This window comes from Sinohyriopsis cumingii, chromosome 1 (genome assembly GCF_028554795.1).
Source record: "Sinohyriopsis cumingii isolate HCF-2022 chromosome 1, ASM2855479v2, whole genome shotgun sequence".
NCBI classification, from domain to species: Eukaryota; Metazoa; Mollusca; class Bivalvia; order Unionida; family Unionidae; genus Sinohyriopsis; species Sinohyriopsis cumingii.
The window spans coordinates 53,039,553-53,062,232 of NC_142961.1; the positions used below are offsets into that span (position 1 = coordinate 53,039,553).

The 22,680-nt window shown below is 36.1% G+C and overlaps 1 protein-coding gene across 2 annotated transcripts in view; it reads left to right on the forward strand.

Annotated features, from left to right (window-relative positions):
• LOC149806879 (ribonucleases P/MRP protein subunit POP1-like) overlaps window positions 1–22,680 on the forward strand; it is a 66,671-nt gene that overhangs the window by 40,751 nt on the left and 3,240 nt on the right. For both annotated transcript variants that reach the window (XM_089959033.1, XM_089959025.1), the window contains exons 6-7: window positions 4,051–4,767; window positions 12,743–12,895. In XM_089959033.1, the coding sequence (XP_089815159.1) occupies window positions 4,051–4,767; window positions 12,743–12,895 (870 nt within the window). The remainder of the gene's footprint in view (window positions 1–4,050; window positions 4,768–12,742; window positions 12,896–22,680) is intronic.

Genomic DNA, 22,680 nt, shown 5'->3' on the forward strand with positions numbered 1-22,680 from the left:
CTTAAAACAAAATTACTGCCATGGAATTTACTTCAGTCAGTCACTCAAAAATTATCCCATCTGCACTTAGATCATCAATATTTGGGGTGGGGTGGGGAGGTACTTTGAGAGCTAAAAATGGTAAGGCATGGTCATGTGTGGAACTAAGAAAAGATTTTGAAGGGATTGTAACAAAAGAATTTATGTAAAATAAAGCTGTGAGTGCAAAAAGTATGATGTTGTTACTGGGCTAATTTAATGGGTCACTCGGATACGAATTGATATGGTTATGGGCTAATTTAATGACTCATTCAGATACGAATTGAGATAATACTGGGCTAATTTAATAGGTCATTCAGATATGAATTGATATGGTACTGGGCTAATATAATGGGTCACTCAGATATGAATTGAGATGGTACTGGGCTAATTTAATAGGTCACTCAGATTCAAATTGATATGGTACTTTGCTAATTTAATGGGTCATTCAGATACGAATTGATATGGTACTGGGCTGATTTAATGGGGCACTCAGATACAAATTTATATGGTACTGGACTAATTTTTATAGTTCATTTAGATATGAATTGATATGGTACTGGACTAATTTAGTGGGTCACTCAGATATGAAATGAGATGGTACTGAGCTAATTTAATAGGTCACTCAGATTCAAATTGATATGGTACTTTGCTAATTTAATGGGTCATTCAGATACGAATTGATATAGTACTGGGCTAATTTAATGGGGCACTCATACAAATTTATATGGTACTGGACTAATTTTTATAGTTCATTTAGATAAGAATTGATATGGTACTGGGCTAATTTAATGGGTCACTCAGATATGAATTGAGATGGTACTGGGCTAATTTAGTAGGTCACTCAGATACAAATTCATATGGTACTTTGCTAATTTAATGGGGCACTCAGATACAAATTTATACGGTACTGGTCTAATTTTTATAGTTCATTTAGATACGAATTGATATGGTACTGGGCTAATTTAATGGCTCAGATACCATTTGCTTTGTTACTGGATTAATTTAATGGGTCACTCCAGCTGATATATCCTATTATATTGTGTATAATCTCTACCGGTGGTTTTTAAACCTTGAACATTGCATTGCTCGTTAGTGTAGGATGTTGCTTTGGACATGGATTTTACACTACTATGTTGAGTTGAAACTATCATAACCTTATGTAATAATAATATCATTAATATACCAGTTTTTAAGTTAAACTTGTCTTAGATAAGAAGAGGTTTTAGATGGTCTGTTCTTTGTCATTTGTCTGTCCAAGTTTGTTATTACTATTCTCATCCAAAACTACTTGGGAGGTTGTCATAAAACTTTACACACACACACACACACACATATTCATCCCAAAGCCTTGTTGGTTCTAAATAGAAAATTGCTGCTCATACATCCAGTTTGGCCATCACACCAGCCATCTTGAATCTTATCACTGCTCATCCTGAACAGAAATTTATGCGAGCATCAGTTTTCAGTGGAAAACTTCTATGGTGTATAATTGGTCATTATTAAAAAATATGAACTTTTGGTTTTCATCAAAATACTATTTATAATGCATAGTTTATCTTAAATAAAAATTGGTTTAATCAGACCTCAAATAATGAAAATCTTTTCACTAATTCTCTTAAATGGTATATTCATATCTACATTGGGCTTTCAGCAAAAGTTTTCTAATGGTGCCCTGTTTGCCCTAAGAGAAAATGGTGCTAATCTGCATTCAGTATGGCTGCCACTTTGGCTGATTTGAAAATTTTGACACTGAAGAATATCAGGTATTGTTAATGCTCAGCAGTTACAAAGAAGTAGTCTTTTCTTGAATTCTTGGAAATTCTTTTTGAATACATTAAAATGTTAGTTCCTTCTCCTTTTGTTTATATTTTATTTTATTGATCTTTATTTTTATTTTGTTTAAATTAAGCTTTATATTTGGTTTAACCTAGGTACCATGATTTATGTAACTGAAATACCTTACATCAATAACATGTACCCTTTTGACTTTTAGAACTGCCATGCATTTTTTGCATATACTTATACAATCATTCCCAAGTACTTTGTGTTGATAAAATGTATGTGCAATTGAATATTGGTTAAGAATTTTCAAGTTATTATCTGTCTCTATCTCCAGTGCAGTTTATTTTAAAGTCTTAACTGTTTTTTGTATGTAATTCTGAGGAATTTCTGCAGAGTTCCCCAGTTTTATTCTTTTTGTATGAAAATGAAAGTGACATGAATATATGGCTCTAAAAAAAGTGTACTGACTAAACTGCAATAGTGTAGACAACTTGATTGGAAAATAATTTGTTCAGGAAGTTACAAAGTTGCTTTCTCTAGTTTGAAATTACTTTTGGTGAACAGAACAGTGTTGCATTAGCCAATCAGCAGTTTAACTGATAGATTGACATCTTTATTTCCTCCATGTTGCAGAGAGTACAATCAGTCATGCAAATATATAGATAATGAACAATCAAAAGCTAATAGCAGTAATTTAAGAAAAGAATATATCAAATATCAAACACAAAATACTGTTGTTAACAAAGTTCAGTAAATGCTGCACATCCAGCATGGAAATTAGAAAACGAATACCATTATAGTCACTTGCACCTTAGAAAACAAATACCATTATAGTCACTTGCACCTTCAAGCTATGAGAAGATGACAAAAATATTCCAAGTACACTTAAATTTTAAGTGAGTAAAAGGAAGTCCAGAACATATTGGAAATCAGCATGCTGCACAAATGAACATTTCTTATGTAACATTTCAAAATGGAAGAGTGGTTGGGATACATGGATTATGGAAATACATAACTTGGTCATTACTAATAAGAGCTAGTGAGTCACTGGTGATCATTTCCAAATGAGTTTTGGTAAAATTTATATCCAAATTTAAATTCATGTAAGCATGCACATCTAATTTACCATTAACATAGTACCAAGACCTATCATGATCTGGTTTAAGAAAACTTCATACAGCTATAAAATAATCAACAACAGAAATATATAATATAGTGAGTTTTAAAACCTCATCTGCAAATGGAAATATAAAATATGGTGAGTTTTGAGAACCTCATCCAGAAACAGTATTATAAAATACAGTGAGTTTAACAACCTAATCCACAAACAGAAATGTAAAATACATCAAGTTTAATGGCCTCATCCATGAACAGAAATATCAAATAAAGTGAGTTTAACAACCTCGTCTACAAACAGAAATATAAAATGCAGAGAGTTTAACAAACGTATCCACAAGTGTCAGTAGGAAGTTTGAGTAGTCATTTGAAGTACATCTCATTGTCCTACATCAGTGGCATCATCACTGGAATGTTCAAACCTTTATTACCATGGGTCTAAATTAATTTACACATTTTGTTCTTTATTTTGCTCAGCTTAGTGAAAGTGAGATTAAGGTATGCTGTGTGCCCATCTGTCTGTCAACATTTGCCAGTTAACCACTCAGGAGCCCCTGTTTTTGATTTTGATCAATCTTGGAATTTAGATGTTGGATGAGTTCAAATATGAATGAGATCTACTTGTAATAATGAGGTTATCTTGCATCTAATTGGCTAAGCCTATTACCATTCTAAAGACTGAATTTGAGTTGGATATTTCTCCAACTAGGTAAAGAAGCTATATGGTCATTGTCTTTGATAGATTTAACAATAGGCAAGATCTACACATATTGAGATATAATGCATCTGTTTTGCTGAGCCTGTTACCTCTCAATATAGAGATGATATTTTGTTATCCTTTATCTATAAAACTTGGCAAATGGGTTTATGTCATCAAAGTAATGGCTGTCTCAGATTATGAGAAAGAGATGATGCATATTAGTTATGCCAGTATCTTTAGATGAGTTTTTATCAGACTAGTAAAAAGATAAAATTAAAATGGTATAATATTTAGGAGATTACCTAGGTAGTGTTCTTACAATACTACGCAAGTCTGCTTAGTACAATGGTAAAATGGTAAATTACTGTCTTAGCTAGGCGAATGATATCAAGCATCTTAAGCCTCTTGTTTAATAACATTTCTCTTTGCAGGTCTGACTTTTGCATCAAAGACTTGTTTAAATGGTACAAGAGAGGGGAACGTATTTGTTTATGAATATGATAGGTATCCTTGGAATCTGATTGGTCAGGTGTCTTTTCTCTGGAATGCCAATCTATCATGTGAGGATTTTGGAAAAAATGAATTGACCAATCAAAGACAGCTGTGGATCTGGAGCCACCCATCCATGTATGATCAGATATGGACAGAATTATTGAAATGTTTTGAAATTAAGCAGGAAACTTCTGAAGCTGATTTAAATTCTGATAATGCTTCTGGACATTCCAAGAATATGCTTGAGCTATTAAAGAGGGGAGAAGAACTTAAGAAGACTGTAGCAGATGACAAAAAGAACAGTGTGTTAAAAAATAGGACGGCCAGTAATGGTATAATTTTAGTTGTGTCCCTGAAAGATTGTTTGAACAGATTACGACTTACCGGACCTTTGTCACATGGGGTAATTGTTGATTGTTTGCAGGATACATATATTGTAGGAAGTGATGACAGCAAGGGCCTGCACTGGTGGCAAACATTCTATGCCAGTGTAGCTAACTCTTTTTCTCACAGCCAGCAGAGGGAATTTTGGGATTCTCTCAAATCCAGTCAGAGTCCTGCAGAGTGCGCTCCCCATTGTATTCTTGGCCTAACTGTCAGGGACCCCAGACTATGCCGACCTGTGAAGAGGACCAAACTGAAGCTAGATCAGCAAGGTCTGTTGCAACAGAATGGTACAAGTATTTGTTGTTAGTTGATACACATGTAAGGTAAGTGTTTTGAACAAGGTACTACTTGATGCAAATGGCAAGATCTCACTGCTTGATTTTTATAGTGGGTACTTACAAGGAAATTTTCTCGCAAATGAGCCATGCAACATCTCGCTTTTATTGTTTTTAAACTTTCCTTTTGGATAGATCATTATAGAGTAAAAGCATGTCTTACTGTAAAGGTATATCCATTGGACAAAGCTTGTACATTATGGTGTACTGGAATTGAATTAGTTGTCTGTACCCTATAGCTTCAGACAAAAAGGGCTAATGAAAAATATGCCCAGCCCTTCTCTCACAGGTTTCTTTATCAGTTGGATTAGGTTAGTTTGTAATTTTAGGTAAAGTTGTCTGTTGTGCACAGTTTAGATGTTTTTACTTACAGTACCAGTTTTTAGTCATGCTGGATTTAAAAAAATGGGTATCATGAGATAGCATTGAGCACATAAATGTATGTAAAATATTCTTGAATTTAAAATGTAGAACTAGATGATTGCAGTTATTAGGGGTTATGGAAGGAAAATATACTGGTTTTATATTAATGTGTGTAAAAAAAATATTGCATTTTCCCTATTTTGTCAGATTGGGCACACATCTACCCAGAAAAAGTGACCACTAAATGAGGTCGCGTGGTCACCATCTGTTTAGTATGGTATATTGCTTCTGGAACCATTCAATTAATTTATGATGATTTCTTTCTGATTTTTCATAATTTTGATTAATTTTATCCAGTGTTTGACTAATTTGATTTCAGGTTGATCTTGCTGTACATTAGGTACAATGATTCAAATGGTTAACATCTTCCTTTGGTAATGGATAAAATATGTAACTTGGGTTTTCATTAGTGCCAAAAGGGATTGCTTGATAGGCAGTAAAAATTGAAGTCTGTGAGAGAGAATTGGGTCCCACGGTTTACTTCTCTGGCAAACACTGTATATTCTACTTGAACGCCTTTCATTTAAATATTTGCCAGACATGCCCCTCACAAGGAAGAAAGGCACTTGCTTCTGATTTTATGTAAACACATTTAATAGAGTTAAATAAGTTTTTGAGAAATACATTTTTTTGAACATTTTATATAGACTTGAAGCCTGTGTGATAATTAGATTATTTCTCAATCTAATATTTTCCCCAATCACATTACATTAGAAATATTGGCCTACTACCTCATGAATCTAGCCCTACTAAAATACAAAATCGTCTTTTTGTATCTCATGTAGACATAGGGCAGTAACTCCTTCCCATTACCTCCCCTTGTCACTGCCAGATGTTGCAAGGTTTTTGGCTGCACAGCTGTACAGATAACATCATACATTCTACCTCCAACTATCCAAGCCATTTTAGAGTTCAGATTGGACCATCCAACCTTAATTTTGGATTTATTGTGTTGGACAATCATTTTTCTACAGGTTGTATACATTATTTTAAAATTTCTGCCAAATTTGAGTGACTTTGTTACCTCTATGGATTTCATCTATTTCATGTTACAACACGCTATCATTGACGTCATGTTGTCTTTCATGAGTTAGCGAGACACTTTTTTGTGTGCTTAAAAATATTTTTGAAGTACTTGGAACTCACCGAAATGCCCTCAAATATATTTTGTAAAAATTAGACTCAAGAAGGATCTTTTCTAGTATAAATGTGGTGTTGTTCCTAATACTGAATGGGACTAAGGGGCGCCGAGTGGTCTATAATGCTCACCATTACGGATCGCTGCCATCTCACCTCTGCCAGCATGGGTTCGATATGTGGATATGTGAGAAAGCTTGCCTGTAGCTTCTCATGGATCGGTGGTTCTTTCTAGGTTTTCCTGGGTTCTTCCTCCACCATTTATAATGGCCACCATATATTCTATCTTGGGCTGAAAAACAGTGTTAAACCCTGTAACAACAACTGAATGGGATTCATACATTTTTTTCTGGGGCTGTTCTTTCAGAAAGCTCAAATGTTATATTAGGGTTCATATTAAAGAGAAATTTAGGGTGGGTGGTCTTGGGGCATTTTATATCCACAACCTTCAAAAGACGATACTGAGTGAGAACATTATAATACTAAGAAATGTGTGTTTTTGGCTATTATCAATGGGTTTGTCAACTCACACGTTATTTTTGTGCTTTTATTATGAAATGTTGACACATTCCTATGCATAGTTTTGATATATATTTTCATACTGATTGTGAATATTTTCAGATTACCAATTCTATTCTTATAACGCAAAATGGTATTTACATACTATTTTACTGCTCAGGTGGCCTAGTGGTTAGAGCATCCACCTTGGATGTAGGAGTTCGAACCCCTACCGAGTCGTACCAAAACTTATAAAAATGGTACTAACAGCTGCCTCACTTGGCAACCAACATTAAGAGGTTAGTGTTAGGACTGGTTGGCCTGGTGTCAGGATAATGTGACTGGCTGGGACATCATGCTGCATGTCTGTGGCCTAGACATCACTATAAACTGCCACTACAGACACCGTAGCGATATGACTGAAAAATTGTTCAAGCTATGTTAAAAATCAAAATATCTCTCTCTTGCACACACACAGACACATACACACACACACATATTGTTTATGTTTCAAAACAAATTTTTTATGCTTTTTCATCATCTGATGTTTTGTGGAAATCAGCCAGTGACACTGTCAGTTGCTATAACCAGAGACATATTTAGCACATCTCTGCAGTAACTTACTCAGGAATGGGTTATTGGTAATTCATCTATTAAAAACATGCCTGTGAATGTGCAAGTTTGTTAGTCAGCGCAATTGATATCAGCATCAGCTACATTTTGCCTTGAGCTAAAACAAAACACCTGAAATAATCAGCTATGGCGAGGGAGCATCTCAAAAGTTATGGTCACTCAAGATGCACATCTAAAAAAATCACAGGGTGAAGTCATTTTATTTTTCGTAACAGAATAAGGCAAAGTTTTCATTTTTCAGGCGACTTAGTTGCCCACTTTGCCAGGTAGCATGACCCCTGATGTATTATAATTTTAGTATCAGACTTTCTAATAATATCTAACATTTTATTTTGTTAACATTAAAAACTTCCCAGTAGGGTTTTTTCCATTAGGTAATTTTTCTTTTTTTAAGAACATTTTAACTGTGACCTGAGGTCAAGTGGAGGACTCTTTAATCTTGTTAAAGGAAAGATTATTCATTCATGCATTAAGATCTAGCAGAATCAATTGTGTATTATTGTTGTGTTAGTAGTTCATTTGAGGTGGAATTTATTTCTTCAGATTGTTCAATTCAAGTGTATTTTCTCTGGAAATGCAGAGTGCTCCTTAAAAAATAATATCCTTGGACAGAGACGTTCACTGGGATTTTTATAGCAAATTCAAACATGGAATTATATTACTGTGATTTAACAAAAGACTGTTGGTACAACAACACAATATAGGCTGCCACAGGCACATCAACACCTTCAGTTTTGGACTTAATTTGAATTTCTACTAAAGTTTATTTAGGACTTTAAATTATTACGACTTGTGTCTGTAATGCTACAATTATTATGGGATTTAATTCACAATACCATAACAAAAAATTTAATTTTCACTTTGTATTCTTGAGAAATAAATTATTTGTTGAATTATGCAAAGCTCGTTGCTCTTCAGTCTTTTATGTTACTTATTTTAAGAGCATAGACTCGTAACACAGTATGTACAGTTGGGGTGCCCACCTGTTGCTGAACTCCATCATTGGCAAGTGGGAATCGGGAGAGCGGAATCTACACATCAACCTTTTAGAAATGAAGGCTGACATCAACACCTTTCACTTATGGAAGGATTGCTTTTCAGGCAAAACATTCCTCATTATGTCTGTGGTGATGTCCTACTTCTGAAATAGGGGGCACCAAATCACCCAACCTGTGTATTCTGACCTGGCAGTTTTTATATTGGTGTGACAATCAACATATTAACACCCAAATCAGGCACATTCCTGGCAGAGTCAGTGTCTTGGCTGACACTCTATGCAGAAATGGTCAAGTCCTTCATACAGAATTGTGTCTCCATCACTTGGTCTTCACTTGGATCTGTGCACTTTGGGGATATTCGATGATTGATCTTTTTTGCAGTTTGGTGGAATTACAAGTTGCCCATCTTTATGTCGCTAGTCCCAGAGCCTAAAGCTGGGGCCATGGATGCCCTCTCTTTAAGTTTAGAGGGGTTGTGGGCAATTGCTTACCCCTACCCCTTTACAGTCTGGGTACCAAAAATAACCCATAAGTTATGGGGTCAGAAATGCAAGATGATTATGATAGCCCCTCTCAGAGGGGACAAGTTCAGGGTTACCATATTCTAATCAATCAAGCGATAGATCTGCCCAGAAAAATTCCGGCCAACCTGAATCTTCTCAAGCAACCATGGTCTTGGGTTTTCCATCGCTGCCCTGACCATCTTCTTCATGCTTGGCTCTTGTCCAGGTAGCCTTGGAAGACAAACAATTTAAACCTTCAGTTGTGGAAAGAATCTCGAGAAAAGAAAGGCCCTCCACTCTGAAATCTTACAAGGTATAGTGGCATGTTTTCAGGCTGACCTTTTTCCTCTGGCTATTTGAAGAGAAACAGTTGGCCCCAATTACATCAAAGGCTACTTTTCCATGATATCAGACACTTTCTGACATCATGATAGATGCTATATTAGGCATGATAAAGATCTCTTAGATCTTTAGCTAAGTTTGATCTCATTTGACAAAAATCCTTACGCGGTTCCAAAACAATTTTTCAGTCACATCGCTGCGATGTCTGCAGTGTGGCAGTTTATAGTGATGTCTAAGCACTGGGGCATTATGCCACAGACATGTAGCATGATGTCCCACCCAGTCATATTATCCTGACACCAGGCCAACCAGTCCTAACACTAACCTCTTATTACTGAGCGCCTAGCTAGGCAGTTATTAGTACCATTTTTGTAAGTTTTTGATATGACTCAACCGGGGTTCAAACACACAACCTCCTGCTTCTGAGGCAGACTCTCTAACCACTTAGGCCACAGGAGCAATAGAAAATACACTACATACTCATATAGGAACCAAAAAGTCTTCTTTTTGCATATATGAAGTTTATATTTGAAACTTTTATTTTTTTATAAATGTTTTAAGTTTATCCTTTCAGTGTGATCCCAAATTGTAATATTTTCCTCATGGCAATCTATAAATTTTCCTGAGTTAACCTGACTTTTTAACAGACTTTATAGTTACACATCTAATGTTATAATATATATTCTTTTTTTTCTTTCTTTTTAACTGTTCCAACCCCTCCATTGGTTTTGTCAGATGGTAGAAGCAAAGCTTAAGTTTATCTCAATGATTTTCTATTGCTTTCTGCACAAGTTTGTTTTTCTTTTCAAGAAAACATATTTACACCTTATTTCTTTTAGTAATCACATTGGCACTAAGATAAATCCACTTTCATAAAAATTCATGAGTTCATGCAAATGTCTGTTTTGATTTCCATTTCACATCCTGACTGCTGGCATCAAATCAAAGTCTTTATGTCAACACCAGCAAGAGTTTTGCTGGTAAGTTTGTCAAGAGTGTCAACACTCAGTCTACACTGCAGCTTTGGTTTGATAAATTCTGGTGCAAAAATGAACACTTACACTCCACTCTTGAAACTTGAAATACATGTGAAATTTCTATCAGATGAATCACATTCAAGTACTCTCCTTTCAATGAAGAGTTTTGTCAGTACTTAAGCTGCTGACAGTCCTCTATAATTGTTACACACAATTTACATGAAAATTTCCCACTCATTACTTTGTCAGCACTGATGACTGTGTTACTGTGCTTTCTTGGTTGACAGTAATGAGTGATCAGTGATCATGTGATTGTTACTAAATTGTGGCATGTCTAAAATAACATTTGTATGGGAACAGTGTAGACTCTAACACAATGAAGGAATTCAAATTCACATGATCTGGGAATCTATCATGAACAATCCATGTACGCTTGACCACTTTGGTTGGGAAGTCATTGTCACATGACAAACACTTTAGCTCTATCCCTTTAGTGACCACAGTCACATGTGGCCGTAAGACACTCATTTTCAGAGGAGTTCTAAATTGGCTGTATCCTCGAGGTACACAGCTTACATTGATGTAAAAAAATCCATTAGCATGTTGCATCATGGAAATGTGCAGCAAATCACTTGTCAGCAAACAACAGTCAATTGATACACTTTTCGTAATTATTATGCTTCAGATTTGATTTGATTGGCTGAGCAACTATGAGCAGTATAACCTTCAGGCAGTTGAGTCATAACAAGCTTATGTCCTGATGACGTTTTAATTTTGCTTTGTTAAGAATTTTATTTGATAGTTTTATGGAATAAACAAATCAAAGACAATTGATATAATGATAGTTGGGATATCCTGTGACCAATGTCCTGTTGCTTAGAGTATATGCTGGTCAAAGTCTTTGAATGGTGGTCATGTCAAGCAAATACAAGGGATTTAAGGAAGCCTGGTTCCTCAGTATATGTACATGTATCTATACTATCACAGAAGTTTCAGGAATAAATTCTGCTGACATAGAAATAATTATTATGAAAGTAACGTTTGATTTTATGTCACGAGAAACTAATCTTTTCATAAGCTACAGAAAGAGCATTTAAATGTTATTGCTGTTGCTTCATAAGTACTACTGGCTGTACACTGGAGGATCTCACTGAACCATGCAGTATATTCTTTTCATCATTTCGAAAGTTTCCTCTTGGTTAAATTGTTTATAATGTAAGTGAGTTTTACTGTTATTACCTCCAAAGCTGGATGTCAGTGCCCATCTCGTGCTTTTTGAATACTGAAAATCTAGATTTTTTTCTCTCAGTTACTATCTTTGCACAAAATCAAGGAATAACAGCAGCAGGGCCATACAAATTGAAGAAAAAAATGGTAGCCTGGGCTGGGCTACAGTGGAAAAAGGGCTCAAGTTCAGTAACCCAAGGACAGTACATAAATTGAACACTTAGCATTAAAATTCTCTTTTACCGTAAGAGTAATTCAAAATTATTCTCCTTGTTGAAATATTTATGAACCTGTACTTGTTTAGCACTACTGCGCATAGATCGGAAGAGCCTGTGGGAGGGTCTGTTGTCTGTTCATCCTTTAGCAAAAGTTTGTTATTGTTACTCCTCCTAAACTACTTAGAGGATTATCATGAAACTGGACATGCACACATTGACATATGGTCTGGTTGGCCCAAAATAAAAATGGTACTGCTTGTACATCCAATATGGCTACCATAATGGACATCTTAAATATCTTGTTCTCAACTACTCCTCCCAAAAAGTATTTTCATTATGTCTGTTGGTTCTAAATGAAAATGATACCAATCTGAAAGCCATAATGGCTGGTACAGCACCATATTGAAAATTTGTGTTATTGCTATTCCTCGTAAATGGAAAGTTATGTACAATGTCCAGTATGGCCACCAGGACAGTCATCTTGAAAATCTTGTTATTGTTACTTCTTCAGAATAGAAAGGCAAATCAAGATGGGTTTTCCACAGTAAGTCTTTTTATAATGTCTTGTTGGTCCTAAATGAAAAAGGTGCCAGTCTCACTTGAATTATGTCCACCACAACTACTACTTTGAAAATCTTGTTATTGCTAAAGAATATCAGAGATGATTTCAGCACTCAGCAGCTTAAAGGTAGAAATGATCTTATCTTCAATTACAGGAAATTCTTTCTGGATAGTAGAGCATCAGCCCTTTAGAGGGATTCTTGTTGATGTTGTGAAAATATGGTGAACAAGTAATGATATGTGGTTGCCCCTTTGTCTGCTTGAATTCAATCTATGTAGTTTAGACCCTTTATTCTGGAAGCCCATGGTCTCCAAGCACAACATTGCTCAGAGCCTGCATGTACAATTAATTTATAGCAGATTTAGATGACTTATATGTGTTTTAATTCCAGGTGTCCAGTCTGACACAAGTGCCTGCTGTGAGAAGCTGTCCCCTCATGTGTCAGCCTCCCCTATATGGAGCCATGAAATAAGACAGAAGGTTAAGGACTCTAAGATGTCTGACTATGACATCAACACTTTAAAATCTGAACAGATGGTTCCAGGTATATAAACCACATGCTTGCAGAAGACCATATATTTTAAATTTCTTAACTATTTTAATGGAAATGATTCAGATGATTTTCCTAATATTGTGTGAATGTTATGGGGAGATTCTAAATTGTTCTCTGATACTGAGAAATCATATGGCTGGTCAGAATTTATTGCATACTTTAATATTTCATAATATTTCATCATTGTTTTTAGGATGTATTTGGGGCATGTGGGGTTGACAATTCCAATATTGATTGCCTGGCAAGGACATTTGTGGGAAAACAGTCTGATAAACTTTTGATTTTGTTCATTTTTTGTATAAAATTTGGCTAGTTACTTGAAATAATACTCACCAATGATTGTTGGTTGTACAAGCTAGTTGGACATACATACATATATATATATATATATATATATATATATATATATATATATATATATATATATATATATATATATATATATCCTGTTCGGTGCAATCTGTTTTGTTTCATTTCTACTGGTCATTGATCAAAGAACTTGTGGGATGGCTTGTTGTCCAGCATAAGTCCATCTTTCTGTTATTGCTACTCATTCAAAAAAAACTGGAGGATTGCTGTGGAACTTAAAGTCTACTTGGTCCTTGATAATAATGATGCTGCTTGGACATCCAGTATGGCAACTAAAGTTGCCAATTTGAAAATATTGTTATTGTTACTTCTAAATGGATGATCCTGTCATCATGGGTTTTCACTAAAAGACTTGATATGATGTCCAATTGATTTTAATTTTAAAACAGTTGCTATCTGACATCCATTATGGCACCCATGTCAGACATCTTGAAAATCTTGTTGCTACTTCTGCTGAACATAGATTCATATTGATATGGAATTTTCACCAGACTTCTTATGATGTATCTAGTTGGCCTGGATTGAAAATGGTGATGCTTGGATTTCCAACATCATCACCTAGTATTCGTTTAAAAAATATTGTGGTTCACTCCTCCTCCAGAGTGGTTGTCATATTAACATGCGGTTTTCACTGAAAGACTAATTATGATGTCTAGTTGAGCCTGAAGGAAATTGATGCCAATCTGTTGTCCTGTATGGCTGTTATGGTAATTTTGTTATGGAAGCCATCTTGAAAGATCAGGTGATATACGACATGCACATTGTTATTATTATTATTATTATTATTATTATTATTATTATTATGTCTAGTTATTCCTAATTGAAAATGATGCTTTTCAAACATCCAATATGGAGACCATTGTGATAGCCATATTGAAAATCTTATTATTTCTACAACTCCTGAATGGATGGTCATATCATCATAGCGTTTTCACTAAAAGGCTTTTTATGATGTCCTGTTGGTTCTAACATCCATCTTGAAAATCTTTTTATTGCTACTCCTGAGCAGAAAATCATATCAAAATGGGGTTTTCACCAGAATACTTGTTGTGTTGTCTAGTTGGTCCTAAATAAAAATGGTGCTGATCTGACTTTTCATATGGTCACCACAACTGCCATCTTGAAATTTTTTTTATCACAACTTCTGATGAGCAGAAAGACATATTGATGTGTTGTTTTCACCATATGACTTAGAATTTCTAGTTGGTCATAAATGAAAATGGTGCTGCTCAGATATCCAGTATGTTGCTGCAGCAGCCATCTTGAAAATAGTTTTTTAACTACTTGACCTTTATGGATGATCATATCGACAAAGGGTTTTCACCAGAAGATTTATTATGATATCTAGTTGGTTTAGTATGGCCACCATGGCAGTCATTTTGAAAATCTTGTTAATGCTACTTCTGAATGGATGGTCATATTGGCATGGGATTTTTCTCAAAAAGTTGTCTAATGATATCTGTGTGTGTGTGTGTGATTTAAATTTTTAACATAGCTTTAACAATTTTAATCATATTGCTATGATGTTTGCAGTGTGGCAGTTGCTAGTACCATTTTGATAAGTCTTTTGGTATGACTCAGCCGGGGTTCAAACCTGTGACCTCCTGCATCCAAGGCAGATGCTTTAACCACTTAGGCCACGGTAGTGGTCTGCAAATATCTGTTTTATACCAAATGAAAATGGTGCTGATCTTATGTCCAATATGTCTGCCACAGCAGCTAATTTGAAAATCTTATTGGTGAAGAATATCAGATGGTTTCAACGCTAAACAGCTAATGGTCTTGAAATTCTTCTGGACAGTGAAGTTGGTGGAGGGGGATATAGGAATGTGTTCTATCAATCTGTCTATTCATCCTTTTGTCACACTTTTATTTCTGGAGCATAATTGCAGAACTGTTATAGATATTTCCATGAAACTTCATACACATGTTAGAGGGGGGCGCCGAGTGGCAGAGTGGTCTAAAGCGCTCTCCGTTATGGCTCACAGCCATCTCACCTCTGTCTGCGTGGGTTCGAGTCTCAGATTCGGCTAATGTGGGTATGTGAGAAAGCTTGCCAGTAGCTTCTCGTGGGTCCGTGGTTCGTTCCGGGGTTTTCCGGGTTCTTCCTCCACCATTAATACTGGACGCCATGTATAGCCTATCGTGTGCTGAAAAATGGCGCTAAACCCTACAACAACAACAACAACACGTTAGGCTAGTGACAAGGATGTGCTTTTTGCCTTTCTATTTTTCTAAAAAGTTTTTGTTATGTGTCCATTCTTCCATTATATAACCATACTATGAAATTTGATAAACGTATTAACCTTGTGGTGTAGATGTGCCTTTTGCTAAATATATTCACAGTTTCTTCATTTCAGTATTTTTAATGTTTCACCAGTTTAATTATAAATCCATCCATCATTCAAATCTTTTTGAAAGCATAACTCCAACACCATTCAAGATATTTTGATGAAACTTAGCATACATACTACAGGGTTGAAAATTCACTCACCCACATTGAATTGGCAAGTGGAAAATTCTGGAGGTCCTGTGAAATTTCCAGTTATTTGCTCCGTGCAGATTCAGTTCTGATCAGCACATTTATATGCTCGCCATAAGGTTGAGTATATTATGATGTCCGTCCATTTGTTACCAATTTAGTTTCTGCACAATAACTCAGGTTGGCCACCATCTACAATTTTCAAGGTTGGTGGATGGCTGGCACACAGAGTACAGAAGAAACCTATCCATTTCTGTGCAACGGTTCAGAGGTCAAGAACCTAAAGTTACCAAACTTTGTGAATGTCATGCACATGTGGTAAGGAAAACCCTGTTGTTTTCGAGGCCTAAAGATCAAAGGTCAAGGGTACTGTGATTGAAAGAAGAAAAATGGTTCCTGCACAGTGACTTGAGTTCTCCACTCTCTGAGGTTACTGTATTATGTGGATGGCATACATTATGAAGCTTATCGATTTTGAGGTTAAAAGGTCAGAGGTCAAGATCACTTTGACTGAAAGAGTATAAATAGTTTCCACACTTTCCACACTGGACCAAACTTTATGGTTGTATTGCACTCGGGGTAATGAAGGAGCCTTTTGATTTTGATGTCAAAGGTCAGTGTCACTGAAAGTTAAAAAATGGCTTTCTTAGAGTAACTAGTTCAGCATCATCAGAGATGTAGACCAGATTTTGTGGATTGCTTGCACTTTGGGGCAATAGGTATAGTTCAAACCAGATTACAAATTTATGTTGTATTTATTGAGGACTAATAAGCACAAAACTGGTGTATAATGTGCATTCACGGTAAGGTCTGTTCCATTAAAACATACAAGGGACCCAGGGAAGGCACTAAAGTGGGGTACTCACCAATAGATGCATTTAGAATTTTCTTATCATTTTAATATGAACTCTCTGAAACTGAACTAACCTGGCATATATTTTTAAAAAACTGCCTTCCCTGGATACCATGCATGTTTAAATGGAACAGCTCTAATCTTGTTCTTTAATGACCCGTTCTGTCAAGATTATCGCTGCCTTGTACAGCGAAAGTTCACACTTTATATGAAAAATGTGCTCATACAACCATTTTGCTCTCTTCATGATTTAAATTTTTGGTAGTTGATGACAGAATAAATTCTGGAAAACAACCAGTGATTCACTTGATCATGTTTTGGTCCTTAACATTGTCAACTTTGATATTTCTATGATAGATTACTGAATAAGAGTTTATTCTGGACTAGTATTTGCCTGACTGGATTTATAAAGGTTTTTCAGCCCCTGTATGAGACTAGTTATCCAGATGCCATTCTTTTCACAGTACTTAAACTTTTGTCCATTTATCCATCTATTATTATTATCACTACCAATTATGATTTTGAGTATTATCACTTTTGCTTCCATAACACAATTCCAAAACCATTTAAGATATCTCTGAGAGATTTGGTACACATTAAATTGGTGGTGCAGCTGTGTTTTTTGCTATTTAGATTTCTTCAGTTTAAATTTTAATATATATTTATCTGTTGGTTATTTCATCTATCCATCATTTACATGTTTCTTTCCAGAGCATAATTCTGAAACCATTCAAGGTGTCTCTGTGAAACCTGGTACACATATTTGACTAGTGGTCAAGATGTGCTTTTTCTTTTCACAATTAATCACTTTGAATAATCTTTTTTTGTCCATTTGTCTGTCCATGCATCCATCCATTAGTCATGCTTTTCTTTCCAGGTCAGATCTCCAAAACCATTTAAGATATCTCCGTAATTTCGCACACATATTAGACTAGTGGTATAGATGTACCTTCTGCTGTGCACATTTCTTTAGTTTTAATATTTTAGCTCACCAGGCTTTAATGCCTTGCACTATAGGCTGATAAATGTAGAATAGGCACAATGCAAACTCCGGTTTGTTACAAGAGACGACTAACAGGAGCAGGAGCTGCATTGGTTAGCAGCCCAAATTCGTGACAGAAAAGATGCTGGTTCTGCTTCTGTCATCAGATCATCCTGGTTGGCTGCAGTAGTGATTCGTCTGACAAGGTCTCTACTCCAATAGCCTTAGCACTAAATAACTTGACATTAAACACCAAATCAAACTTTAATGCCTTGTGAGCTTATGGTATGATCCATCATCAGTCGTGCATTGTTCATCATACATTTACAATGGGTACATACAGCTTCCGAACACACAACCAGTTTTGCACATGATTTTAAATGGAGCATTCTGGCATCGAGGCTTTTCAGATTCATTCAATGGATGTTAATTTATTATTCAGTATGGCTGCTGTTAGTAAAAGTAGAAACACCTGTAAATTACCTGTTCTCTAAAACCAGTGAATTCTTCCAATATGACAGGAAGCATCATTTAAATCTTCTTTTGGCATTTCTGTTGTCAGTTGTTGTTTTTGTGTGTTTTTAATGATGCCTCCTAGTGTATTTTTGCTAATATCCTAGGAGGACATACAATTTAAAAATTTTAAATAGATGGATATATAGCTCCAAGCCCCTGTCGTCAGTGCCGAAGGTCTAGGTGGATAATATACAAAAAACAAAATGTGAGGAATAACAATTTAATAACAGATCTAAATAATCAAACAATACAATTAAATTTCCACAATTTCTCCACTCAGTCGACCTATTTAATATGCCAATTTCATCATCTGATATGCAACATGAGAGTGTTTCCACCTGTCCCTGCTACTTTACTTATCTGTATTATTTCTTTCTCCTTGACTGGTACTCAAGTACCCTTTCTGTCCCTCGACTACGTCCTTCACCCTTCCACTTCCTCCATTTTTGTTCTCCACTCTGCCTTCAAACTTCTGCCTCCGTTATTCTATCCAGTCCCGTGATCTCTCTAACAACTTCTCCCTACTTCGTCCCCTTTGGATGGTACTCGGTCCAACTCCAACAACTCCAAACAGGCATCGAAAGCTTCTCTGTAAATAATAAGGGAAATATAGTCTAGTCTCCCTTTCGACCTAGGCAATCTCAACCCACATACAACCTTTCATGAGCATACTGCAATTATAATCGTTATGTCATGCATACACTCACATTGAATATTCCATAAACGCTTATACGATAAAATAAGGGTAATAATACAACAACAGTATTAACGACTCATGATGCATACAGCAGCGACTTCCGTGACATGAGAACACATTTTTAATTCTTGATATAGTAACTACCAACATCACAACAGTCAGATGCATCCTTACCTTACAAATCATACGATGTACACACAATGCTCAAATACAAATATGCAGATACTTCATGATTTGTTCACAAGGCCGACATGCCTAACTCTGTATAGTTCACAAGTATGTATTCAAATTCAAAATTAAAACAAGTATAAGTACTAACATAACTCATTAATAAATGCATTAATTCAGTATGATGCACACAGCATCAAATTACATAATTAATTCCAATCAGAGGCTAACAATCTGCGTAAATCAATCTTGTATACTACTAATTTCTCTACAGAACGTTACAATAGGTAAATAACTCAAATACATAGGTGAGATTAACTCAAATAAAAGTAACTTCTACATACCAACAGAATTCTAGCAATCAATTTCTACATACTACATATAAACTTAACTATGAGTTAGTAATGTTCAACAAATTCAGGCAAAGAATCCTTACCTTTAAGAAGTTTTTCAAGTCTGAATTCTCACTCTACCTTTTTACAAATGCCATGCATTCGGAGTATGCCTATTAGAATTGACTCCCTAACTTACTAGACCTCTGCGTTGGTCAAAATCCTGGTCAGTACTGAAGTGATCGTAAAATGACCTGTAGAATAAAGGTCTGCTTTGGACAGGTGCCCCGCCTATATTTCCTTAACTCAGCCCTGATTTGAAACTGGGGTCTCTTTGAACTGTAGTCTGCCTAGTTTCTCATGTGCGTGTCAAATCTCTTTCTTCCGCATCTAGGCCACAGCTTGGGTGTGAATAAATGACCTTTTCTGGTTTCACCATTTACTTCATCCCTTTGAAGATAGCCGCCACTTTGTTCACTCCAGTGCCAATTCAGACCACAATCTTGCACAATAGAGGTCAGTCACCAATGTCATGGTGACATTCTCCACCCCAGTTAAGTTGTGTACATGAGGGCTGTCTGCACAACATGGCAGTGTTAGACTTATTATTTTCTCCTCAGTTCTTACGCAATTTTTGTGTACCATATATACTCGCTTATAAGCCAGTTTGATTTTTAGTTTCACCCCCCCACCAATTTAGGGCAGCAAAAAGCAAATTTCTCTATGACCCCTCCTGTAAGTCAAGGTGTTTTTTGCAAGTCAAATCTGTCGGAGTTGCACATGAGGTAAAATAAACAAGTCAGACTGAATAGACATAGAGATAGGGCAAATAAATAATCAGTGTAGAATAAATTCATTTTGTTTTATGAGTTGAATATGTACAAATAAAATGGCAACTTACATTTTTTCCATCTTCATGTAATGAAAAACGTTTAATATTTTAGTCAGTTTATATAATAAATCCATTCATTGAAGAATATGTCGTATATGGGTATATAAATGGTAATCCAGAATGATGCGATTCACAATATCACTTAATATATTAATTCTAAAAGTATTATAGAAAACAAAGTAATGTCCACACCTTTGTGATTCAAAATAATATCAACTAAATGCTCCATCATATGCATTACATTTTCTTTTCCCTTTATTGGTGAAAGTACCTGTAGTAAGTTTTAGCAGTTCATGATGTATGATATCCAAGTGACACAGTACACCATAATTGAAAGAACACTGACTATTCATAAATTTGGACCATTATTTATGTAGAGGTTGAGATTGGGGTCTGTAAGAGACACTTTGATCATACCATCTTTGAATTCTCATCAGTGGATTGCCACAACCGAACAGCTATCAGTTGTGAGGTATGGTCAAAATCTACTAAAAGTGTCAGATTCATGGCACAAAGAATTGTCCACCAGGGAAAACAAAGCAGTGCTGCTATTACATGCGAGATTAAGGTTGTATTTATGTAATTAGCACCTCTATCAAAGCACTGTGAATTGAGAGAACAACTAAAGTTTGCCTTTACAAGCTGAGGGAGTATGGTCAGATTGTAATTTTTTTTGTATTTTGCTTGTAAGATGACCCCTTCTCTGCATTAATAAATTGTTTAGTTAAAAAGGTAGACCTATAAGGTAGTATATACTGTGTCACTTTTGATTGGATTTGAGTACCTAATTTGCAAAGCCGTGCTTCTTCTTTCTTCATCCCACTAATAGTAACAGGTGAGTAAGCATTACCTACAATGTTCTTGTTCTGGTTCATTGTTTAATTCTTATATAAACAATATGCCTAAGGCTTGGGTAAATGCAGCCATAATTAGGTCCCTGCCACCTGATTATCGCATACTGCATGTTCATGCAAGGACACTTTGGCCTGATAAGTTATGGGACGTAGTACTTTGGCCTGATAAGTTATGGGACGTAGTAAATAGTCAGCATGCCTAAAAGACCAGGATTAATTGACCTACTTCTGCCTCTTCATCATTGGAAGACTCCACTCCATTCTCAAGTGGGGTCTGTGACAAATCTTGATTTAGGAAAGTCTGCAGCTCCTGTAAAAGTAGGTGTCCATGGCACTTTCAGGGTATGGGAATCGCCCACTTCTGCAAGGGTGGAATCCTTGGCACTTCCCAACTAGGGAAGTGACCAGCACCCAGTAGTGATTCCCACCTTAACAACAAAAGGGAATTTCAGTCTTCTTCTCACTTAAGTGGACTTGTTTTTAAATCAAGAGGATCTAGTTCATCAGTGTATAGTTCCCATCTCAGAGACTAGCAAATAAGGCCTACATTGTCTTACTGGACATCAGCCAGTGACCGGGTGACCAATCACTGGTATTGTGTCAAATGACAGTCACAGAGGTTTTGTTGCCATTCCCCACTCAATCGGTTGTCATATGTTACTTGGCAGCAGGAAATATGTCAAGTACTGATCATATACTGTCACTGGGTAATGTTCCAAGTTTCTGTCAGATGACTTTACCATGACTCCATCGATCGTCTGACTAGACACACTGAAGATCATCCCTGCCTCATCCAGTCTTGTTATAAAGGGAATGGGAAGAGCATTTTAAATGGAGACACCTGCCTCAGTCATGAATGCTTTCTGTCTCTTTTGATCTCCAGGATGCCTGTCTTCATATTCCAGTCTTCCTAGTCCACAGGAAGTAGGTGCCCATTTTGTTTAGGATAGATCTTCCAATTTCAAGCTAGTTTCTGCTCCCAGCTTTCCTCATGAGGGGCCCCCATTCTCCATTACTTTTATAACTGGTTCTTGCATATATCCTCTAAAGGATCTGTCTCACTGTTGGGTGACAGTGACTCATCTAGGTCTAATCCCCAATCTGAAGAAACTGGACCTATTTCAGAATATTTTATACATAGGAATTTTCTAACACGTCAAGAGACAGTACATAGTTCTCTCTATTGAATCTGATTGAGAAGACTTGTTTGATTGCCTTGACCACTGTCTCCTTGGTACTCTGAATGCAGGAGTGGACTTAGTTCATGTAAGAAAGCTTCATGCGCTGCCTTGTTGCTTCTAGGAAACTGGTGACCTTATCCTTCTTGGAGCTCCTTAGGATCCACATTTCATTACCATATGATTTGGTTGAAAAATCTGGACATTTTTCTGACCAGTTCAAATTCACACACTGGAAATTCACTTCTTCATACCAAAGCCTCAGATTGTTATTGTTACTCCTTCTGAATGGATGGTAAACTAACAATGGATGGTTGTCATACCAACATGGGGTTTTCACTTGTTGTTGTTGTTGGGTTTAACGCCATTTTTCAGCACAAGATAGGCTATACATGGCAGCCAGTATAACTGGTGGAGGAAGAACCCTGGAAAACCCAGGGAAGAACCACCGAC